The following is a 23,851-nucleotide window of genomic DNA, read 5'->3' as shown; positions in this document are numbered from 1 at the left end:
ACAAATTACAATCCAAAACCAATTATGGTTGCCCCTTTCTCCCCACTTTTCAATATTTTCTCTAAAACGAATGTACATTATCAAATGCTAATTCCCAGACAAGCAAACAATATGAAACAAGAACCAAAAAACTTTATATATATATATATATATAATAATAATAATAATAATAATAATAATAATATGAAAACATAAAAATAAAAATCAAAGAAAAACAAGAACAAAAGTTACCAATCGGATGAAATGTGCAAACCCGGTAATGTAGTTTTTACATGCTACCAGCTCGGCCTGGGGTGGGATTGGGCTTCACCTTTGCCATGTTAACAAGGTCTCCAAATAACTTATCCTCTGGCTTGGAAGGTTTCCCAGATGGAGCATAAGATGGGGTAGAAACTGGGTAAGAGTTTCTCAAAGCACTGTCATCTCTGACAGACATACCATACATTTGCTGTTCAATATATGGAACTCCTTGTTGCTGCTGATCATAACCGTATCCCATAAATTGGGTTCCGTACATCTGTTGAGGATACATCACAGGACCACCCTGCATTTGATGTGAAGCCATACCCATGTAGGGCCCTGCAACACCTTGTATATGCTGAGGTTGCAAGCCCATTTGATTTCTCCCAACATGGTTATTCATTCGTGGCATATGGCTATTAGCATTTGGCTGCATATACATGCCAACACCCTGGTCATTGCCCATTGTTTGAGACCCTGGAGGATGTGCAGCATTCTGCACATATGGATACTGAGCGCCAGCTACTGAACTTCCATTATCTGCTGATTGCGCTTCCCAAGGAGGGGGTGGCAATGATCCACCGCTTTGCGTACCTATTAAACAAAGAAAAAAAGTCAGTTATGCAACGTAGTCCAAACTATTAGAGCACAATCCTATTTAAATTTACATTCTCAACCCATCCCGGCATAAACTCAATATATCACTGCCAGACCAATTTAAAATATTGCAACTTTCACATTCCAAAACAAGTCAATTTAAAATCATCTTCTAGAAACAGAATGTAATTCTGAAGGATTTCTGTCACAGGAATTCATTTAAATCCAAAGAAACATGAAGCACACCATAAACCGGTGAAGGTGGTTGTTGCTGCTGTTGTGCAACCTGACCATTCCAAGCAGAACCTGTACCGTGTGTATACAGCGATTGTTGCTCATACTGAGGCGAACCCGCATTTGGGACATTTCCATTGGGGTAAAATCCACCTTGAGATATGACTGTTTGCTGTTGTTGAAATTGGGGAGTATATGGAGTACTTTGGCTAGCAACATTAGCTGGCTGGGGCAGCTGGCTATTGACTGATGTAGGTGCATTATTTCCATTGGAAAACATATCAAAAAGAACAAGGGCATTCTGCTGAGAAACAGGACTAGCAGGTGGCTGTTCTCCTACAGGAACAAGAGCATTTGAAGCATCTGCTTTTGGAGAGTTATAGTCATCACCACTGAGTAGGTCCAATTTGGGGTCAACCTTAGCAGGAATTGTTGAACCATTAGAAGTTGGAGGCGCAGGAAGCAGCAACTGATTCATTGTTTGGGATTCTGCTTCAACATTAGAAGAGGGTCTGCACATATATATGTTTAAGTAAATAGCTATAAGAGCCGTATAGCCAAAGCATCAGATGGGTCAGATCAACATGAAAATCCTACATGTTTACGAACCAAATAACGAATGTAGGTCTGAAGCCAAAATGAAAGGTTTTGACTACCTCATGAACAATAATCGATCAATTGTAATGAGTGAACTGAGCACAAAAATGTGACTTTGAAGGTTTTGCAGTTAGGGTGACATGACTGTTTGATTTTACAGTATCATGCAGAACACTGCGAACTTAGACAATAAAAAACTGAAATAATGGAACCTAAATTATCTTTATAAAGTACAACATCTTTCATTTTATCAATTAAATATTAAAACAAAAATTAAATGAAATGGTTACATCACTTTCATCGACAAAAAATACTCAATTGAGAAATATAGATTTTGGACACTTAAGAATGAAATTTTTTAATAGGGACTCAATTAAAAATACTCAAATTTATGACAGTTAAAACTTAAATAGGTCATTATTTTATTTTTTATGTGAAAACATGCAAGCAATAACAATGCAAAGTAACAATCACATCATCCCAATTAACGACAAAATCTAACTACAGAGACTCAATTAAAAATATAAAAGACTTAAGTAAAGTTTTAATAGATAGTCAATTGAAAATACCCATTTATTGGGGATTTAAAACTTAATTAAGCCTAAATTTAGAGTAATTTTTATTTGATAGGATTTTATATGATTTGATAGCTGATTTAGAGGAATTAAATATCCTCCAATCATGTGTAATTAATACAACCTCTATATAAACCAGCAGAATCGAGTCATTTGATCACATATCTCTGTCTTCTTTCTCATCCAACACGATTCCTAGAGCATGTTATCTAATTAACTGCATGCCCTTGGATGTCCACCAAAACCAAATTTTGTACTCCATTTTGTAACCCCCAACTAGAAATCCATATATAATTTCAGTAAAATATTTCCAACTTTCCCTATTTACATAAATAAAGATATCATCTTTAACAGTCTCAACACATCCCAAGTGAAATACCCTAGATTTTAAAATACATCCAAACTTATTTTGGGAAATCTAAATGACTAAAATTAAACAATTCAAAATAATAAAGAATACCAAAATAGCATCATACTCTATTGAAGGCAAACAATTAAAACTCAATTTGAAATTATATATCCAACAAACTATTCCTAACATGAAAAATATCATTCTGAGTATAAATAATACAAGTTGTTAGAACACATTAATAGGAAGTTATTTGAAAAAGTACACTTCTTTAGATGATGAATTAGCCATGAATTATTATTATTCATTGCATGAGTCCTAATACAATAAAACTAATAGTAACACGCCAAAATGAATGCTTCTGACATTCATGACCAAAGCAATAATGGAAGAAAAAAGAGACTAGATTACCTCTCTTTAGTTTGTTTGGTAGTATCCCCAGTATCAACCAAAGGAGCATCTATATCTACAAGTGTTCCAGGAAGGGCAGGTTTTGAATTTTCTGCGTGATTTTGGTTTTGGGCAGAAGTTCCCGAAGAAATAGATTCGTGCTTGGCCAGTACTCGCTGCAGATCATCATTCAGGGCCAGTCCTTGGCATAGCAGTGATTCATCGCTAGAAAATAGTTCAGAAAAAGATAATAATAATAATAATGATAATTTTTATCAAAAAGAATAAATTTTACTGAAGACTCAATTAACATGAATCAAGGATTTAACGAATACTATATCAGTCATATCTATTATCACGGGAAGGGACTTCAGGACTTACGAAGTTGAGTTGACAAGGTGTACCACCCTCTGCTTGTAAGTTCGACACTGCTCCACCAAGTCAACAATAACCTCCTGTCTAATCCCCTGAAATTAATAACAAAGGTCATCCATTAGATGTCAAGTAGGTTTTGTAATTTATATCTTGGCAATCAATGACCACTTGAAATTAAATGTTGAAATAAAAAGTAATTAGACTTGAGCAAACAGGTTTACGAGGTCAAAATCAAATATACTGCAACAATGAGTTATGCAACAATTCAGAAAGGATGGAGTCCAACAGGCTGGTCAGCTGGCATACCATGAGCAGCAAGTTACTCAGTAATAGATGCCTAACAGTATTGGTTGGATGAAGAGGTTTCCTGTTAGATATATTATCTTTATTTTATATTTTATCTTATCTTTAGTTAGTTTATTATTATTTCTTATTTGTATTTTGGACTTAACTCATATTTTTTCTATTATAAATAAAGGACCCTATGTGTACATTCAACACAATGGAGATCAATCTTATATATAGTTTTCACTATATTCAACTTGGTATCAGAGCGGGTCAATCTTGCTCTAGTTTTTGTCTCGTCGGTCAGTCACCGGCTACCGTCACAGTTTCGTCCATCTAAACCCTTAGGGTTTTCTTATTCTTCGCTGGTGCAATTCCTCTTCTTCAAAGATGGCGTCTTGCAGTACTCTTTCCTTATCCGGAAGTTCATCAATTACCTCTGAGAAGCTAAATGGAAAAAATTATCTATCATGGTCTGCTGCCATTGAAATGTGGTTCCTTGGCCATGGGCATTATCACCACCTTGAGCGAGATGGAAGCCAATTGCCTGTTGAAAAAGTTGATCAGTGGAAACAAACAGATTTCCAGTTGTGTGCCCTGTTATGGCAATCAGTGGAATCCAAACTTCTTATATCTCTAAGGGCTTTCAAAACTTGTCACTCCTTTTGGAAAAAAGCTCAAAACATCTATGCCAACGATTTTCAACGTGTTTATGACACTGCAAACAAGCTTGCATCTCTTAAAATGGCAAACCATGATATGGTGTCCTTCATGGCTGAAACCCAATCTATTGTGAAGAACTCAAGATGTTTTTGGAAGCAGACCCATTAGAGGATATCAAGAAGAAACTAGACAAATTTTACATGGTGTTGATCCTTCGTGCCCTACATCCTGATTTTGATCATCTTAGAAATCAACTTCTAACTAGTCATGAGGTTCCCTCCATGACGTGTCCCGATACCTCAACCTTAGGTAGCGCATGAACTAGTGGAGCCATCTGTCATGATTGCCACACGAGGAAGAAGAGGACATGGCACTAGAGGAGGAGGATGAGGAGGTCGGGGACGTCCTCAATACACATACCTAAAAGGATAGGTCACACTTAAGAGAATTGCTACTCTTTTACATGGTTCCCTTCTAAAACCGCCATTCAAAGACTTCTCTTTTATCCTCAGCATCTTCTGCTGTTATACCCAAGAATGTGAAAGAAGGACTTGATCATCTTGGATGGCAACAAGCTATGACTACAAAAATGTAGGCTCTTGACCATAGTAATACTTGGGAGCTGGTGCCCCTTCCCTCAGGCAAAGAGGCGGTTGGTTGTCGATGGGTGTATGCAGTTAAAGTCAGTCCTGATGGTGAAATTGATCGACTCAAAGCCTAACTTTTTGCAAAAGGTTACACTCAGGTTTATGGTCTTGATTATTGTGACACTTTCTCTTCTGTATTCGCCTCTTCTTTGCCATGGCAGCCATTCGTCATTGGCCACTTCATCAATTAGATATCAAGAATGTCTTCCTACATGGTGATCTTGAGGAAGAAGTTTATATGGAGCAACCTCCTATGTTTGTTGCTCAGGGAGAGTCTGGTATGGTATGCAAATTGCATCGATCTCTATATGGCCTCAAGCAATCACCAAGTACTTAGATTGGAAATTGAGCTCCATTGTTCAAAATTTGGGCTAAGACACAGTGAAACAAACCATCTAATTTTTTACTGTCATTCTTCTCTTGGAAAATGTGTTTACTTAATAGTATATGTTGATGATATTGTCATTACAAGAAATGATGTTGTTGAAATATCTCAATTGGAAGAGTACTTGTGTAGACATTTTCAAACCAAAGATCTTGGAAGTCTTAAATACTTTTTAGGCATTGAAGTAGCGCAATCAAAAGATGGAGTTACAATCTCCCAAAGGAGCTTAGAATTAGCTAAAAGTTGTTTTATTTCACTTAAACTTCTTATACAACTTACTATTGTATTTATAGAATACAGTAGTGCATAATACCAAAGGTCAGGAAACCCTAAAAACCTAATATATGAGTTCCCCTACATAAGTATTAATAATAATAAAGAACATCACATTTCAATAGAAAGATCAGCGGGATGCAATCAAGATCTAGCATGCTTGCTATAACTTTCAAGCTTTAGAAAATTATTCCCAATTAGGGTTCAAGCCTGAGAATGTAGTAATACCTTGTTATACTTCATTTTTATTCTCATTGTAAGGGGTGAGGTTATTTTCCCACAAGAATATGAGAAGTTACTTGAAACACAAAAGTAACTTTCATTTCAGCTGTTCTTTTCTTTTATATAAAAGGTTGACCAACATGCACCACTATGGAAATGGCTTCTCAACAACGTTAATGGCCCCAAACCTAACAATCATTTGATTCTCACTCATACTTTTATTCTAATTATTTTGAATTCTAAAATAAAGTCCAAAGATTCTCTTAAAAGAAAAATCCCTGTATTTTTAAATTTACTCAAGAATAGCTTTCTTGGATAGTATTTGCAGAAATGTCATTCTAGGAAATACAGGACCATAACTTGAAACAAATGCCACTATAGAATCTACCTTTTCTCCGTATCCTTAAAGGTATAGTAAATAGTAAAATAAATAATACAGTTACATAGTGTTAAGACATCTATAGGTATAGTAAATAGTAAATAATACAGTTACATAGTGTTAAGACATCTATTGGGTAAGGCTAATGCCCTTTGGTGGTTAAAGAAACAAAACACTAAACTAAAGGCGTTTTTATAGGCCAGTTAAAATACGTAATATGCTATGGTGCGTATTACCGTACAAGCCATTCATTAATGTTGTAATTAGAGAAGATATCTTTAGAATCTTCCTAATTAGAGAAAACAGATATATAATCTTTTATTTTATTTTGTTTACCTAGTTTCCCTATTTCCCTTTTTTAGGAGAATTATATTGTTACAAATAGAGGATATGAGAATGTATTTTTTATGATTCTGAATAATAAAATCAGTCCTATTTTCAACTATTAATCATTCTATGCACTTAAAAATGAGCCAATTCAATTTTTATCCTTGTAGCTTCAATTCAATTAAGGTTTCATTCAGTCAACATCAATCATTACTACCAAATATTTTGTTCTTGTGACCAGTGTTATCACTAGTGAAATCCAACTTTTGCCTTGTCCCATACATAAACAATTTTCAACACCTCTTGTTAAACTATAGGAAAGAGAGACATTAAGCTGAAACCATGTGTTTCTCAGACAGCACCGATGCTTATTTATATTGTGAAAAAAGAATAAACGGAAAAATTTTGATATATACATAAATATATAATCTAGATAATGTTGATTATATAAGATTTGTCCCTGATTTCTATAATTATAATGCATATAAATAGCAATCACCATATTAACAGTTAAAGCATAACCACAACAATGAAGATGGAGCACAAAAAGCAGTCAATCAATTTGGTATCAAAGTGATTCAACAAAGTTATTAAGAAAACCTAAGAAAAAAAACAATAGTTGTGAAAAAAAATTGGAATACAGTGAATCTGATAATTAACACACATTCAACCAGATCAATGTATTATTTTCAATATGCTACACTCATAATCTTCACCATCATTACAATATAAAGAACTTTAATACCTTTATGTCAAAACTATGCTGCTCATTATGTATTTTAGGAAGTTTTTTATTTTAATCTTACTATAATTTTATTTTTTATTACAGGTGTATCTTGCTATTAAAACCAGGATTATGTATTTAAAAACAATCCCATAATTACAAGGATTTGTTTCCTTAGAATTAACTCTACATTTCCTAAATAAACAACAGGACCATGTATTTACAGGTCCAATGACCTCATCATTGAAATACAGAAGAAATATATTATTCCTTTTAAATCTGAGAATTTAATTTTTCATAATTTGAATAACAGAATTGTGTAACTCACTTCTTTGTTACTAGGATCTAAGGCATTGAGCATTTCTGCAAGAACATCCATGATGCCACGAGCATTTTGAATTTCTGTCAAACTGTAAAAGAAATATCGATTACACATTGAGAACAAAATAATGCATAATATATGGGAATTTGTACCAAAGATTATCCCTCACTATCATTATATGAAAATACCAATTAAAGTACATACTAAAAGAAACATGAGTTCATTACATCAAATGAATGAAATTAAATTCATTCAGCTTATTTAATAACACATAGAAAGGCATTAATGAATGTAGAAACAAATACTTTTACTAAATTTGAGTCCTCTAACTTATTTAGCATATTTTTTTCACATTTTATTGATTCCCCAAATACCATTAAACTTTTCTTGATTCCATACAGCCATCAAAAAGTACATTACATTGGCCAGTAACAAGAAAGAATATGGCTTCAAATAATACATCAGAACTGCAAAAAAAAATTCACTTTCCATTGGTTCCACAGATACCACCAAACTTTTCTAATTCCATAGGAGAAAGATCCCATACAGCCATCAAATAGCACATTGCCCAGTAACAAAGAGAGAATATGGCTACAAATGTGACTTCAAAACCACGAAATACTCTGCCATAATTAAAACTACCACAATGCACATATCATTCTTATGACTACACACACACTGTATAACATTATGTCAACCATAATTAAAAACAATACAAAAATTGAATGACCATGAATATATAAGAATGAAGTCAAACTCCCTTCACATAAGAAAAAGGAATTTGGTCTATACCTTAGAGTAGGAAACTCAGACTCGGCAGAGGATTCAGCTGTGTCCTGACGAGGATCTGAGTCACGTATATTTTGAGGGTATGATGCCAATGGCTGTGTTTGCGGAGGTGTGAGTACAGGTGCAGATTGTTCCGATCTCTGAGGGAATACTGCCCCAGCACGCTGAAATAAACAAACCCTTTATATAATAAACTAACATTGAAACACAATTACATTCTAAAAGTTTTGGGTTAAATTTTGACTGCAACAATTCACACTCATATTTTAAAAACTATATATAAGCAAGCAGATAAAAACAGTGTATGCAAAAAAGAAAAAAAAAATACTAAAATATTGATTGTTCTGCTGAGCAGCTTTCCTTCATTTTCACAATAGCAAGAGGAATACTTGGCAACAAAATCTCTATGTTAAACACTTCATACTAAACATTACCAACAGTTCCTGATAAGCAGCAAAATATTGTGGATATCTTGCCCTCGGGCCTCCAAATGCTTCTTGCCAAGTATCAATAAGAGTCAATATCTTCTCTTTGACATGAGAATCAGGCTACAATCAGCATGAGAAATGACATCAACATATTTTACAAGAAAACAAAAAGATCATAAAACTAAAAAAAAATGTTCAAGAAATTATGTATACCTTTTTCTTCACTATTTTTACCATATCATGAAGCACGTCTCTCTCTGCAACATGCATATGAACAATATCTCCACAGTTTTTTATGATTGTCTCCAACAACTAGAATACAGTAAACCAACATAAAACCAAATGAATTTTTTGAATAGTCAACATGCAACCGTACCCAAACAAGAATGAACCCTAGCTGAACACACATCATTTAAAAAGGTACCCAAGGTACTCTCAAATTAGTTTGTATTTCACACAAGTAGTGTTAAAAAACTTTACTTTTGATACATGCATGAATGAAAACAAAGAAAAAGAGCAGCAAGACATTATCCCAAGAAGGATAGCTAAGAGCATGACATGAAAAGATGTTCTTACTCACAAAAATAGTTCATTAGTTTCTTTATTTTGTATTTCTTGGACTCATTAAATTGTAAGATATTTCCTTTATTTTTTCCTAGCAAAATAGGTGCAAAAATATTTTTCTAGCATATGTTGTAATTCGGCTCTTTCAAGACCAAATGCAAGCTACATCATTTGGCCAAGGAAGCAAGGAAAAACACAAAAGCAAAACCATCGACAAGTCTATTGGAAATTGAAACAAATTACCACCAGATTTATATCAGTTGTAAGCAGCAGGCATAAAGAGACGAAATACAATGAAATTCAAAAACGAGTTATGTGAAGGAGATCTCTAATGTACTTTCTCTTAGCCAAAAGAAGGGATTTGCCAGGTGGACACTTGACTTTAATGTCGAAAAAATAGTCTAAATGACCCAACTGTTTCAGGGAAAATGTGTAGTTAAGTTTTACAGTAAGGTGCTGAATAAGTTGAAATGAGATGGTGTTAATGATAATATAATCCACATAGACAAGAATAAAAACAGTATGAGCTTGAGCCATATACATAAACAAAGATGAATAGCATTTGCTGGCTCTAAATCCAAACTGAATTAGAGTGGATTTTAATCAGTCAAACCACAGCCTGGGTGGCTTGGTTTTAGGCCATAAAGAGTCTTGTTGAGCTTACAAACAAGAGATTTGTCTTCAATCTCAAATCCTGGAGGTTTGCCAATATAAAACTGCTTCATCCAAGAATTCATCAAGAAAATCATTATTCACATCCAACTGAAACAATTCCCATTTATTAGTGAGGGTAAGATTTAGGATGAGACTAATAATTATAAGTTTAACAACTGGAGAAAAAATCACATGAAAATCAAAGCCATGTATCTGATGAAACCCTTTCGCCACTAACCGAATGTGTGTTTTGTTTATTGACCAATCTACACTTTCTTTAGTCCAAAACACCCACTTACATCCTACTGCTAATTGTATAGAGGGTAACGGAAATAAATCCCAGGTATGACTTTGCATTAGGGTGGACTATTCTAGTTGCATAGCAGATAGGCTATTTGAATCAGAAAGAGGCAGAGACCATTGACAGGCAAACCGTGACCATTTCCAATGAAGAGCTGATCTGGCCATCAAAGTGGTTTAAATGATGAATATTAAGGCTCACCTACAAGAAAGGATGCACCGGAGTCAGGAATCCATGTAGACGGAGCAACATTTGAGATGAGGTATTAGCAAGCACAGCACTGGGAATAGGTAGTTGGCATTAGTATCTTGACTAGAATTCTGAAAATTAGGATTCACCCAGGTTTGAGAAGATCTAGTGTTGGCCTAGGACAATGATGCAGTGAACTGCACAGGTTGCAACGTGGTAGGATCATAGAGCATAAGAGATTCATGAGGTAGATAATTTGCATCAGCACTATAGATATATGTCCAAATTATAATATACAAGTGCATGCAAATTTCACCTTACAACCAAGTTTTGCGTAGTTCAATAGGCTTAAACCTACACTTTCTAAGAGAAACGATGGATCTTGGCAATCTAAAATACTTCCTAGCAATTGAGCTGGCTCAATCAAAGAAAGACAATATCATCTCACAAAGGAGTGACACTTTGGATATTCTAGAGGAAACAAGCATGATTAAATGTAGAATTATTCTCCTATCGAACCAAATCAAAAACTAATGCCACATTAAGAAGAATCCTACTCAAATCTGGAGAGAAGAAAGAGAATAGTAGGGAAACTAATTTATCTTATAATTCGAAGTCCTGATATCTCTTTTTCAGTTAAGATTGTAACTTATCAGGTTGCTCACATTGATCATTGGAATTTTGTAATTCACATTCTTAGATGCATTAAAAATGCTTCAGGACAGGGCTTTCCCTGTGAAGCAAAAGGAGATACTCAAATTTGTCGACACAGTAATGCTAGTTGGGTAGGTTCCTCTATAGATAGGCACTCTACCATTAAATACTATGTACCAATTGGTGGACATATCATGTCTTAGATACAAGAAACAAAATGTTATTGTATGGTCCAATGCAGAACTAGAATATAGAATTATGGCTTTAGACGCATGTGAACTTGTGTGGATTTAACAACTCTTAAGAGTTAAAATTCAATGAAGTTAAACAGATAAAACTATGTTGTGATAATGATAATGTCACTAATGTTGTCTCTACTATAGTGTTTAATAAGAGATTTTGGCATACAAGGATTAATTGCTATTGTGTTTGAGAGAAGTTACTCCCTACAGAAATCAAAGCTAAATTTATCAATTCAAATTGTCCTTATCCTATGTTTTAGAAATTTGAGAAATGATTGATATATATCAGAATATTTCAGAGCATCTTAGATGTTCTCTTAGGATTTATTCCTTTTTTATATTTTGATTTGATTTCCTTATTTAAGATATTTATAATTATAGTAACATCTCATTAGAATCAAACTTATAATATTAGGATATGATTTGTAGGCACAGGATCCCATGTCCTTATTGTCATTGACTTGTATAAATGGACCCTTTTGTGCAGTCCATACACAATTTTCAACATCCCTTGCATCTATTTTTCTCTCTTTCAACATGATGTTAGATTTGTACCATCCCCCATGGCCAGTTTTGTCACTATTACCATTCTGCTACTGAGTTCCTAAAAAAAAAAAAAAAGTGAAACTTCAAATTATCACTTCTTTTATTGTCCCTATTCCTAGGATGATTGTCACTTTCCAACATGCCATCGCCTTTCTCTTAGATTCACCTGGCTTTGTCCCAGATGCACTAGCCTTTTCTCTATCCTAAAAGCCATTACAAATCTTAGTTTCATGTTTAAAAAATCTGGGTCTCCAATAAGTTTAGTTTGAAACCTCAAAATGTTATTTTGGAAAGGAAGGTTGCCATGAATTTCCTCTCAGGCTGATGATCATTCCAGCTATTTTTCTATTCGGCTTCTTCAGCATTCATGAGATGCTTTTCCAACAGTTGTTTCTGTTGGATCTCAATTTGTATGCTTTCTTAATTTTAATTTCAGGGAAGTGACTTATTTTCTTCTGAGTTAGCTTCAGCTTGAGGAGCTTACCTCAAGTGATATCTTACTCATCCTCCCTTTTTATTTAAAGGTGTTGGAATAATTATTAAGTCTATTTATGTTAGTGAAGTCGGAAGGACTAAAGTAAGGAGTAGGTGTGGGTTATCTCTATTTATGGTACCGAGCAGTCTAGGACAGTCTCTTAACCTTCCATGTTCCTATTGTATTAACTCTTTATCAATATAAATAGTATGATTTGTTCATGAAATGTCTCAAGGGTCACGAATTCAAAAAGAATATCCATGTTACTCTCCTGAAACCAAGTACTACATGTCTGTCAATGTTACAGTCTTTGAACAGACTCTTTACTTCTTTCCATTTGTTCAAGATGTTATACCATAAAATGTGAATGAAGTACTTGATCATCCTAGATGACAACAAGCCATGATTGTAGAAATGCAAGCTCTTGACCACAATAATTCTTAGGAGCTCGTGCCCCTTCCACCAAGTAAAAAGACAGTTGGTTGTCAATGGGTGTATGCAATTAAAGTTGGCCCTAATGGTGAAGTTGATCAGCTCAAAGCCCGGTTATTTGCAAATAGGTACACTCAAGTTTATGACCTTAATTATTGTGACACTTTCTCTCTCATAGCCAAGATAACTACTATTTGTCTCTTCTTTGCGATGGCAGCAATTCATCACTAGTCGCTTCATCAATTGGATATCAAAAACACCTTCCTCCATGGTGATCTTGAGGAAGAAGTTTATATGGAGCAACCTCATGGGTTTGTTGCTTAGGGAGAGTCTGGTATGGTATGCAAATTGCATTGCTCTCTATATGGCCTCAAGCAATCACCAAGTGCTTAGATTGGAAAATTTAGCTCCATTGTTCAAAATTTAGTCTAAGACACAATGAAACAAATCATTCAGTCTTTTATTGTCATACATCTCTTGGGAAATGTGTCTACTTAATAGTATATGTTGATGATATAGTCATAATGGAAATGATACTGCTAGAATATCTCAACTGAAGGAGTACTTGTGTAGATATTTTCAAACTAAGGATCTTGGAAGTCTCAAATACTTCTTAGGCATTTAAGTAGCTTAGTCACAAGATAGAGTTGTAATCTCTCAAAGGAAGTATGCTCTTGATAATATAAGAAACAAGTATGATTGATTGAAGACCAATAAACAGTCCTATGGATCCAAATCAGAAATTAACAACAGAAGGTGAATTATTCTTCGATCCAGAGAAATATAGGAGGATGGTTGGAAAATTGATTTATCTCATTATTACAAGGCTTGATCTATCTTTTAGAGTTGGAGTGGTTACTCAGTTCATGCAGGCTCCATGAGTTGGCCATCGATATGTTATCATTCACATTCTAAGGTACCTCAAAAAGACTCTCGGGCAAGGATTGTTATATGAAGATAGAGGAAGCATTCAGGTCTCTAGGTTTCTGGGTACTATGATGCAAATTGGACAGATTTGCCTATTGATAGACGGTCTACTACTGAATATTGTGTTTTCCTTAAAGGAAAATTTATTTCAACAAAAAGTAAGAAACAAAATGTAGTTGCCCGATCAACATCTGAAGCTGAATACAGGGCAATGGCAACACTATCATGTGAACTTAATTGGGTGAAGCAATTGCTTCAAGAGCTTAACTTCTGTGACATCCAGACTATGAAGATGTATTGCAATAATCAAGCTACTCTCCACATTGCATCAAATCTAGTGTTTCACGATAGAACTAAACATATAGAAATTGATTGTCATTTGGTTCGTGAAAAGTTGTTGACGAAAGAAATATGTATTGAGTTTGTTAGATCAAATTACCAACTCACAAATGTGTTGACCAAGCCCTTAAGGAGACTTCAAATTGAGAGGAAGTGTTGGAATTATTATTATGTCTATTTATGTTAGGGAAGTCGGAAGGACTATAGTAGGGAGTAGTGTGTGGATAATCTCTATTTATGATACCTAGCAGTCTAGGACAGTCTCTCGACCTTTCATCTCCATAGTGTATTAACTCTTTATCAATATAAATAGTAGAACATGAGAAGGGTCCATTAGTCCCTCTAAAATTATATTTCTCTGTTTTTAATCTCAAGTAAAGGCAATAATAATATGCCTTATTTCTTCAACCAATAAACTGAACTAACTAATGGGCATCTATCATCCACCCATCTGATCATTGGATAATTGACAACAATGAGGATAGAAGAAATTTTAAGTGAGTTGATACTTTCTTTCCCAAAAAGATAACAACATAAGGAAGATAAATTTTGTTCAAAACTTCTTCATTTCATTTTTTGAACAACCTTTACCTACAGTTCCTGCATGCTACTAGAATTCTTTAGTAATAAAAATCAGACAGTTTCCTATTTCAAATTCCACAGTATAAAAGTTGACAAAAGCTTCCCCTAATTATACATCAATCAACATGGAAAAGTTAAATTCAAAAAACCAGACAAACATTAAGTTTCCTTCTCATATAATAACTCATTTTATCTGATAATGAGTGGATATTATTATTCCCGTATTTTCAAAGCCTCAAATTGAAGGCATCTACTTACCAAGATGGTACAGAAGTATGTTTATATGCACTCTCAACTAACAATAGCTTAAACCAAGTATCCATTTCAAACAACAAGAATAAACATTTATTGTAAATTTTGGGTCCGTTATTTTTGAAAAATGCAATTGAAGCAAAGATCATAAATGTGTAAGAATCTGGAACAATGCTGACATCAGAGTTTAAACAGAGAGAAAAAGGTTGTATTACAACAATATTTGCTTACAGTTAGTGCAAGAAGTTGAACTTTTGAATTTTTACTTCCAATCTTCTTCTTTATCCCTTTCACAACATCCTTTGCTTGCCTGTTAATCATAACCAAACATAGCTCTCAATATATGGAGACATAACAAAGAGAAGATCCAAACATTATGAAATATTCTGATTCTAGTTTAGAAAAGAATCATCCATTTCATAGCTGTGTAAATACAAATCTTGCAGAAACACTAAAGATGCACATGTTTAAGACACTCCACCTTGTTCTCCCCCTGAGCAAACATTAATATCACTCAGAATATACTTCAAACTGTTAGATATTCGTTCTAATTTCTAATACAGAACGTCAGAATTTTCGAAATTTAAAAAAAACATACAAGAAAGAAGAGAGGTGTAAATTATGAAACCATAAGAATTGATATAAAGTTAGGTTAATGATAATTTTATGTTGCTCTGATCCCTAAAGATGTACAGTTAGACCATAAAGTGTCGATTTGTAAACAAATTTAACCTTTAACCAACCATATTGCCAACTCGTTCATCCCTCGAATGACCAATTTGTATAAATGAAAACTTGCATAAACCAAAGTAACACGAAATGACACTTTCCGAACCAACTTCCATGTTATTAACTACAACCATTACAGAGTATGGAAAAAGTATCCTAGAAAGCTTATAATTTATATTAATTTCGTATAAAGGATAACAAGTAAATTAGACGTCGCCTAGCATATACGCAATCGTCCGAGTCACAAAGACTTTAGCAGAACCCACAGTAGCCATCAACTATCACTGGTTGATCAATTCAAAAGGTTTCACGAAAAACTCCATATAACAATAACACTCAGTCACACCAATTTTGAAACAACAACTATCATACGGCAAACGGTTATCATTAGTAAACAGACCAAATCACTCCGAATCCCAGTTCAATTTTAACCAAGAACTTAGCTCAATTTTAACCAAGAACTTAGCTCAATTTTAACCAAGAACTTAGCTCACGCATCGATCGGAAAAGGCAATTTAACCTTGAATTTTTCGTTCCCAAAAAAAGAAAAAACGATAAAAAGAAAAAGAAATAAAAAAGAAAACAGTGCGTTTTGGATGCAACAGGAACAGGGAGGCGTACCCAGGGTCATGATTGAGCATGTCACAGATCTCGATGTTCATGGCCCAATCGGGCCCTATGAGCATGTCGCTCGTGGCACGCTCGACCATGGAATTCACCATCTCCGGTCGCCGACAAAGACGATTCGAAACCCAAACAAGATCAGTGATCCTCCGATGACCATAAACCGAACCACCGGCGCGATCGGAGAATGGTTCCGGCCTCTCTGTCTTTCTCTCTCTAAAGAAGACTAAGATTGCGAGTTTAGTGGATTCCGTTGAGGAAAGGTTTGGTTGGGGTTAGAATTGGAACTTTTGAGGGGAACAATTTAACATTGCCCTTATGAGAACTTGCCACGTGTCCGCTGAGATGCGATCGCACCTGATGCCGTTGCTTTTGCCGACCACCTTTTGAATCAACGATTCCCACCTGCAGTTGCATAGGTCATCCTAGCATACCACCTGCCTTTCGAAACTAAGGAAATTAAATTAAGAAAGAATAGAGTGTGAGGTGATTAAACAACTTTATTGTCCAATTATTTAATTAGAAATAATTACAGATAGTAAGGAAGAAGGCGACTTCATTGTTCCATATCTATTTTTAGAGGAAAAAATTATCCTCACTGGACAGATATAATATTTTGAATTAATTATTTTTATAAAAAAATAAAAAATCACAATAAATAATATTATATTATCAAATATTTAATAAAAAAGAATGTATTTTTATGTTTTTAATATAAAAATTTAAAAAGAAATTATAATTATATATAAATTAAATTATAGTATTAAATAAAATTAAAAAGTATTTTTTTTTAATTTTAAAAAGACAAGTATCTAAAGTTTAAATATCTCATAGTGGTCTCTTTACTTTTTCTTTTTCTAAATTTTAATTATTTTCTATTTTAAACACTAATAAAAATTATGTTAATTGATCAACACAACAAAATTAAACTAATAATAATTAAAATTTAATTATAAAATAAGTTAAAAAATAAAAATAATTATATAAAAATCATTAAATCAGTATTTTATGTTATAAAAATAAAAAACAATAAAAATGTTGAAATGAACAGTACAAATGAAAACAAATGTATAATTAAGATTGTAATAAAATAAAAAGTATCTTAAAAATCTAAAAATAATTTTTCACATTTCAAAGTAACCATACTATTAAAAGATAATGAAAATTAATTTAAAAAACAAAAATTTTCATACGAAACAAAATTTAAATATAAAAGAAAATAAAAAAAGAAATAAGTTTTTTATATTATTTGCTAAATGAAAGTCTATGTAATTAAACATTTGAAATTGAAAGTTAAATAATTATATGTGAAAAAAAATAATAAAAAAAAATATAAAAAAACATAAAAGTATTCAAATGTGAGATATAAAACTACTTGGTTAACTATAATTAATAACATACCATTTAATTTGACACGATGGAAATGATAATAGAAACGTAACCATAGTTCAAAAATTATTCATACTCATATTCATACCAAATAAATATAAAATTTTCTTTCATGAAAGAACGAGTTCAAAAAATAATTATAAACTAAATAAAGATAGTATTATGGCGCTTCAGATTTAAATATTCTTTTAATTCATTAATTCTTTTAATATCTTTCAAATTTAATATTTTTCTGCAAAAGTTTGTTTGTTATAATATAATATAATATGATTAAATATAATATAATATATTTCTATAAATTTTTTTACAGTTATAATTTTACTCATTTCACATTGTTAACTTATTTTTCTATTTATATTTACTTTCCTACCAAATGTCCAAGAAAATTATTTTACTTTTTTATTTTAAAACTGATTTATCCAAAAATAGAAAATATATTTTTATATAATTTTTTCCATTCTTAATTTTATTTTTTATAATTTATAATTACTTACTCATTTAATAAATTATTAAAATGTAACTTATATTTAAAGTATTATTTCTTTTTTATAATATTTTTTTATTTTATTCTTTTATGATTTTTAATTATTGATCAGTTAATAAAATTAAATTTAAAAAATATATTTTACTTTTATATCCTAAAAAAATATTATTTAAAAAATAATATACATTTATTACTAATACAAATGGTTTTCTTGAATGAAAAATAGCCTTTCATATTTCACTATTTTAACCATTTAATTTCGTTTTAAATTGATTTTCCATAAAAATATAAATATATTTTAACGTTATAATTTAATATCTAATAAATTATTATTTTAATTGTTAAATAGTATTATTAGTTTCTTAAATTTAAAATCCTCATATCAAATATCAATATCTTAAAGGTCATATTATTTTAATGTGTGTTCTTAAACATATTTTAATCATCATTAAAACTTTTTTTCTTACCTATTTTTCATTAAAAAATAACTTATATTTAAGGTATTAATTATATTTTTCTATACTAATTTTGTTTTTGAAAAGTGTTTCAAAAGTTGGGATTTTATCATTTGACATTATTAATTTACATACTATTTTTCTATATTCAAAAGTTGGGATTTTTTTATACTATTTTACTTTTCTATTCACTTCTTTTATTTTCAAACTGATTTGTCCTATAACGAAAATATATTTCTATACTATTTTTTGTGTTTTTATTCATATTTATTTTATTCCCACGTGTATAAGAAAGTTATTTTGCTTTTTTATGTATTTTTTTATATTTTTAAACTGATTTGTCCTAAAAATCATATTTCTATACTATTTGTTTTCTTAATTTTATCTATTATAATTTATATACTATTTGTCAACGAATCAGAGGTTGTTAGTGATCTCTTTTGAACACATCTTGATATGGTAAAATTGTTAAACGCATTTAATATTGTATTGATGATGGATTCAACATACAAAACAAATAAATATAGTCTTTCGTTGCTTAGGATTGTCGGCATGACGTCTACGAGGTTAACCTTCTCAACTGCATTTGCATTCTTGTCAAGTGAAAGGCAAAATAATTTTACTTAGGCTTTGGAAAGGCTAAGAGGTTTATTTTTACATCTAAGGACGATCCTAAAGTCATTGTGAGTGATCGAGACTTAGCTTTAATGAATGTTATTGCAAATGTATTCCCTGAGTCATATGATATGTTATGTCGGTTCCACATCCTTAAAAATGTTAAAGCAAAATGAAAAATGTTAGTTGATTCTGTTGAGGCTTGGGATGTGTTGATGAAGGCATGGGAAAATGTGATGAATTATGTTGATCAGACCATGTTTGGTGACTATGTGAATCGTCTTCAGTACGCCTCCAGTTCATGGCCTTTATTCTTCGAATATGTCAATCATATTTGGATTATTCCATGCAATACATACTTTTTAAAGGCTTGGACGAATAGAGTAATGCATTTAGGGAACACAACCATAAATAGTTATGTTTTAATGTTATTTTACTTAGTTGTGTTTGATAAATATTTTTTTACATTGTTGATGTTTTTCTTTTAGGGTTGAGTCTGCTCATTGGAGCCTAAAGAAAGTTTTGGGTAGTAGTATGTGAGATCTTTGTTCTTGTTAGGATGTTATTCATAATGTTGTTATCCTACAACACAACAAGATTAAGGCGTCCTTTGAAAAAAGTCTCTTGCTCACGAGTGAACCTTTTAAAGGAATCAAATATAAAAGACTTATTGGATGTGTATCTCGATATGCATTGGATCTCATTGCTGAGGAATTGGAACGAGTGCAGCAGATAGGATTGGATACATCAAAGTGTGGATGCATATTGAGATGAACGTTCGATCTCCTATTTGCTTGTGAATTAGCACGCTATGACCTAGGATGATCCCTTCGGGTGAAATTCATATAATGTGAAGGAGATTAAGTTTCTCAAATGTTGAATTAAATGAAACCAAACTCGAGTTATCCACTAAACGTGAACTTAAAATGGTTCAAGAATGATTCAATGAGGTTGATATTGGAGGTAAAGTCACAATCAAGAAGAAGTTACTTGACATTGCTTGTCTTGCAATGACATAATGGTCCTTCCATTACATAAAGTGAAGACAAAGGATGCACAAAAAACTAAACTTCAACGACATAAAGTTCTACAAAGCAAGAGCCATCATATTTTGAGCATGTTGACACCTTCCATTCAACAAATGAATCATTATATGGGAAAAATAAATTACAATCAAAGGCAAATTCAGTGCAAAGAAGGATAGTTCCCATGATAGACCAGTTTCATCCTATTTGTCACCCATTCATTGTCAATGTTGTTGATGTTGTGGTTGATATTCATTGTGGGTATAGATGCATTGTTGCGTCATAGCCTTAGAGAAGATTCATGACCCCTTATCATACATGATCTGTGCAAAGAACTCAGTCAATGACGTGATGAATACGCAAGACTAGTAGAATGCTATGATCGACTAGAATAACTGAGGATGTTTTTGTTAGTCCAGTCCTAATTAGCGGTACATGTTTCCCTTTTTATGTAGTTTATTATTTCTTTTATTTATCTTTAGTAACAATTTCTTTTATTTCTTATAGGCTAACATGAAGAAGTGGATAACTATACCAAACATTAACTATGCAATTGCTAATCGATATAATGTGATCTTAGTCCATATGTCATATTATCAAAATTATACTATCTTCCCATTACGTACCAGACCACCTTCTAATATAATACAACATCGCTTTATTTGTAAAGGACACATTAATGGATGTTATTTTGTGTAGGTAATTTTATTATTCTTTGCTTTTATTTTAAAATTACTTATCATTCACTTAACTATTCTAATATTTATAATACAGGTTCACCAATAAGAAGGTTGTCTTTTGCTCATAGTGGATATCATATCCTCAACCCATTGTTATCCTGAGGCGCGAGCATGATCATCTATTTATACTATGAGGATGCAAGCATTTGCACAGTTGATGGACGTAACTACATCTTATATTGAATTAGGTGACTCAGGATATTTATATTATGTGTCAAGATATGTAAAAAGACACTAATGGTTGTTGTTAATTAAGTACATATCCTTTGACTCTCAAGCATATAAATATCGTATCCTCTCCATAAGCACTACAAGTACTTGTAAATGAAAAAATAGGTAACAATGTCAAAAGATGATAAGTAAAGTTTATGAAATAAAAACATCATTCAATCAAATTATGAAATATATAGTCCTAAAAAAATACATAATAAAATATAATTTTATCTAGACGACAATGATCGTTTTCCACGTACATTCCTCCCACATCTCCTGGTTGTTGAATGTTCGTCAAGGGATGCATTAGCTATCTAAAGGAGCTTATTCGTATGATCCCATGCTACAGTTCCCTTGGTCACATCTTGGTAAGAGATAATCGTTTGTAACATTCTGGACATTCGCTTCATTGTAGCACTAGTAAATAAACAGTTTTTTAACTCGCACATTACGCTTCGGTTTCAAAAAATTCGAAGTGTATAAAAATGCGGTGGCAATTTCGTAACTCTGGCGACACTATATGCCTCGGTTCAGTGCGAACCGATGCCTAAGGGGGTATCACTAGTGTAGTCAGGGGAAATGACAGTGGTTATTTTCGCTAATAGGCAGCGATTCCTGAACCGAAGCATATCCAAGCGAGGCAAAAATTCTACTACTTTTTGTCTCGGGTATGAACCGAGGCATAAAAGGGTAGGATTTTACCTCGGTTCAAACTTAACCGAAGCAGTAAATGTTTTAATTTTTTAATTTTTTTTCGCAGGACTTTATGCCTCCGTTCCCTTTGAACCGAGGCTGTATGTCCCCCTCTACTGCCTCGGTTGGAACCTTAACCGAGGCAGTAGAGTCCTTTTTTGTTTTTTTTCATCCACCAGCCTTTCTGCTTCGATTGTGACCTTAATCGAGGCATATTCTCCTTTTTTTTTTAAATCAAGTATGTTTCTGCTACATTCCCAACTGCAGAAACAGACCTGCATATAATTTTACAGCCAGAATAGTCTAGAATAATCCAGAAACGTATATTTTGAATGAAAATTATATTAAAACATAAATACATTCAATGTAATCATAAATCAACTTCTTAGAAGCATAAATGAATCCAATGTACTCATAAATCAACTTTGAAGCATAAATCAATGCAATGTACAAAGTTAAACTAATAATAATGTACAAAAGAATAAAACAACTTAGAAACATAAACTTAGAACTTACTATATCCTAATATCTACTACATACTATTATATAATTGAATTACATATTTATCCAGTGCTTTCCTCACGAGTTTAAGTGATTTCTCTAGAATTGGAGCAGTCATATTGAATCTCTGCATAAAACACAATGATTTCAATTAGTGTATATGAAATCTAAACTATAGTGAAAATAAAATTCAAACCTAAATATTACCGTTTACCATCCACTGGTGTAATGTGCATGAATAATGATCATCATCCAAAACATAACGTAGTAACCACATTCATATGACTTTGTTTGTCTATTACACTACAATATATCATCATTATTATAAAATGTTAAGTAACATCATTGGAATGGAACAAAATGTAACAAAGTATGGACTAAAATACCAAACCTTAAGGGCAACCCATGCAAGCTTTTTAGCTGTAGTAGTAGATCTCCCAGATAACATCATATGTGTTGCAAGGGAACTATTAAAAAAAATTGCTTTAGCATACATTTATATAACAAAGAAAGTTGAAACATTGAGGTTCTTACCAATCTACTACATGTTTGAGAGGGCTGGGAGGAGACTTGTGAAATGAACAAAACTAGACAATAGTGTTCTCCGGTATAGAGATCATAAGTAGCTGCCAATGACGCCTGAAATTGGTAATAACTTAATTGTCATATACCAAAATTAATAAATGAAACTTTAAAGTTAACAAAGTTCACTTACCCAAGTATATAAGGGATAAAATATATCTCCTTCCCTATTCCAAAGCAGCTCATGATGTATGTTTGGATATCATCAAATTTATTTCTTTCATGAGTCATAGAGGGGTCAATGAACCCATATACATCGTTGAACCCCTTCTTGTTACTAACATCAAACATATACCTGAAATGAAGAAATTATATGATACAAGTAACTTGATAAAAAAGAATTATATAAAAAAGTTCTCAAAAACTTACATCATCCACAGCTGAATGAGTGTAATATTAATTTCTTCTCTCCCCGACACAAGCTCCCTAATATCTTACTGATGCAAGTACAATGAGATTTTAGCTTCTCTTCCAAATGTAGTAGAATCCTAGTGTACACTCATCGACACATTTGAAATGATGTTAGCAAGCTCGTCTAATGCACCAAGAGGGTCGTCCTTAGATAAATGAGTCTTCTTCGGTGTAGGACTTCCCTCTTGACTTGTCTACTGTTACATGAAAAAATGCTTATGTTATGACGTGAATAAGAAGTAAATACTAAAATTGAGAAGTATATAGTAGGAGTATTACGATCTCGTCTATTCATTTGTAAATTAGTACGTTTGTTCAAAAAATCTGGAGATAATAAATAATTTTTGTATTGAATCTCAAACGGGAAACTAAGGCTAATTGTCAACAACAATATATATTCAAGCAAACAAATAATTACATATACAACATGCA

At 32.5% G+C, this 23,851-nt stretch overlaps 1 protein-coding gene across 3 annotated transcripts; it reads right to left on the bottom strand.

The window, feature by feature from the left end:
- Window positions 1–112: 112 nt before the first annotated feature.
- LOC108338217 (TOM1-like protein 9) lies at window positions 113–16,729 on the bottom strand. 3 transcript variants are annotated; one of them, XM_052880113.1, is made up of 11 exons: window positions 16,309–16,729; window positions 15,190–15,268; window positions 10,438–10,521; window positions 9,015–9,113; window positions 8,808–8,921; window positions 8,377–8,537; window positions 7,591–7,672; window positions 3,364–3,449; window positions 3,004–3,207; window positions 1,084–1,583; window positions 113–834 (listed from the first exon to the last, which is right to left on the bottom strand). In XM_052880113.1, the coding sequence occupies exons 1-11, from the start codon at window positions 16,407–16,409 to the stop codon at window positions 269–271; spliced, it is 2,076 nt and encodes a 691-aa protein (XP_052736073.1). In that variant the 5' UTR covers window positions 16,410–16,729; the 3' UTR covers window positions 113–268. The 3 variants fall into 3 exon arrangements, with proteins under 3 accessions (XP_052736073.1, XP_017430462.1, XP_052736074.1); XM_017574973.2 differs by lacking the exon at window positions 10,438–10,521 and having other exon boundaries at window positions 16,309–16,726; XM_052880114.1 differs by lacking the exons at window positions 9,015–9,113; window positions 10,438–10,521 and having other exon boundaries at window positions 16,309–16,727.
- Window positions 16,730–23,851: the final 7,122 nt, after the last annotated feature.

The sequence above is a fragment of the Vigna angularis genome, chromosome 7 (assembly GCF_016808095.1).
Source record: "Vigna angularis cultivar LongXiaoDou No.4 chromosome 7, ASM1680809v1, whole genome shotgun sequence".
Taxonomy (NCBI): domain Eukaryota; kingdom Viridiplantae; phylum Streptophyta; class Magnoliopsida; order Fabales; family Fabaceae; genus Vigna; species Vigna angularis.
Note: the sequence above shows the minus strand (reverse complement) of the source record. Positions and strands in the feature narration are given on the sequence as shown.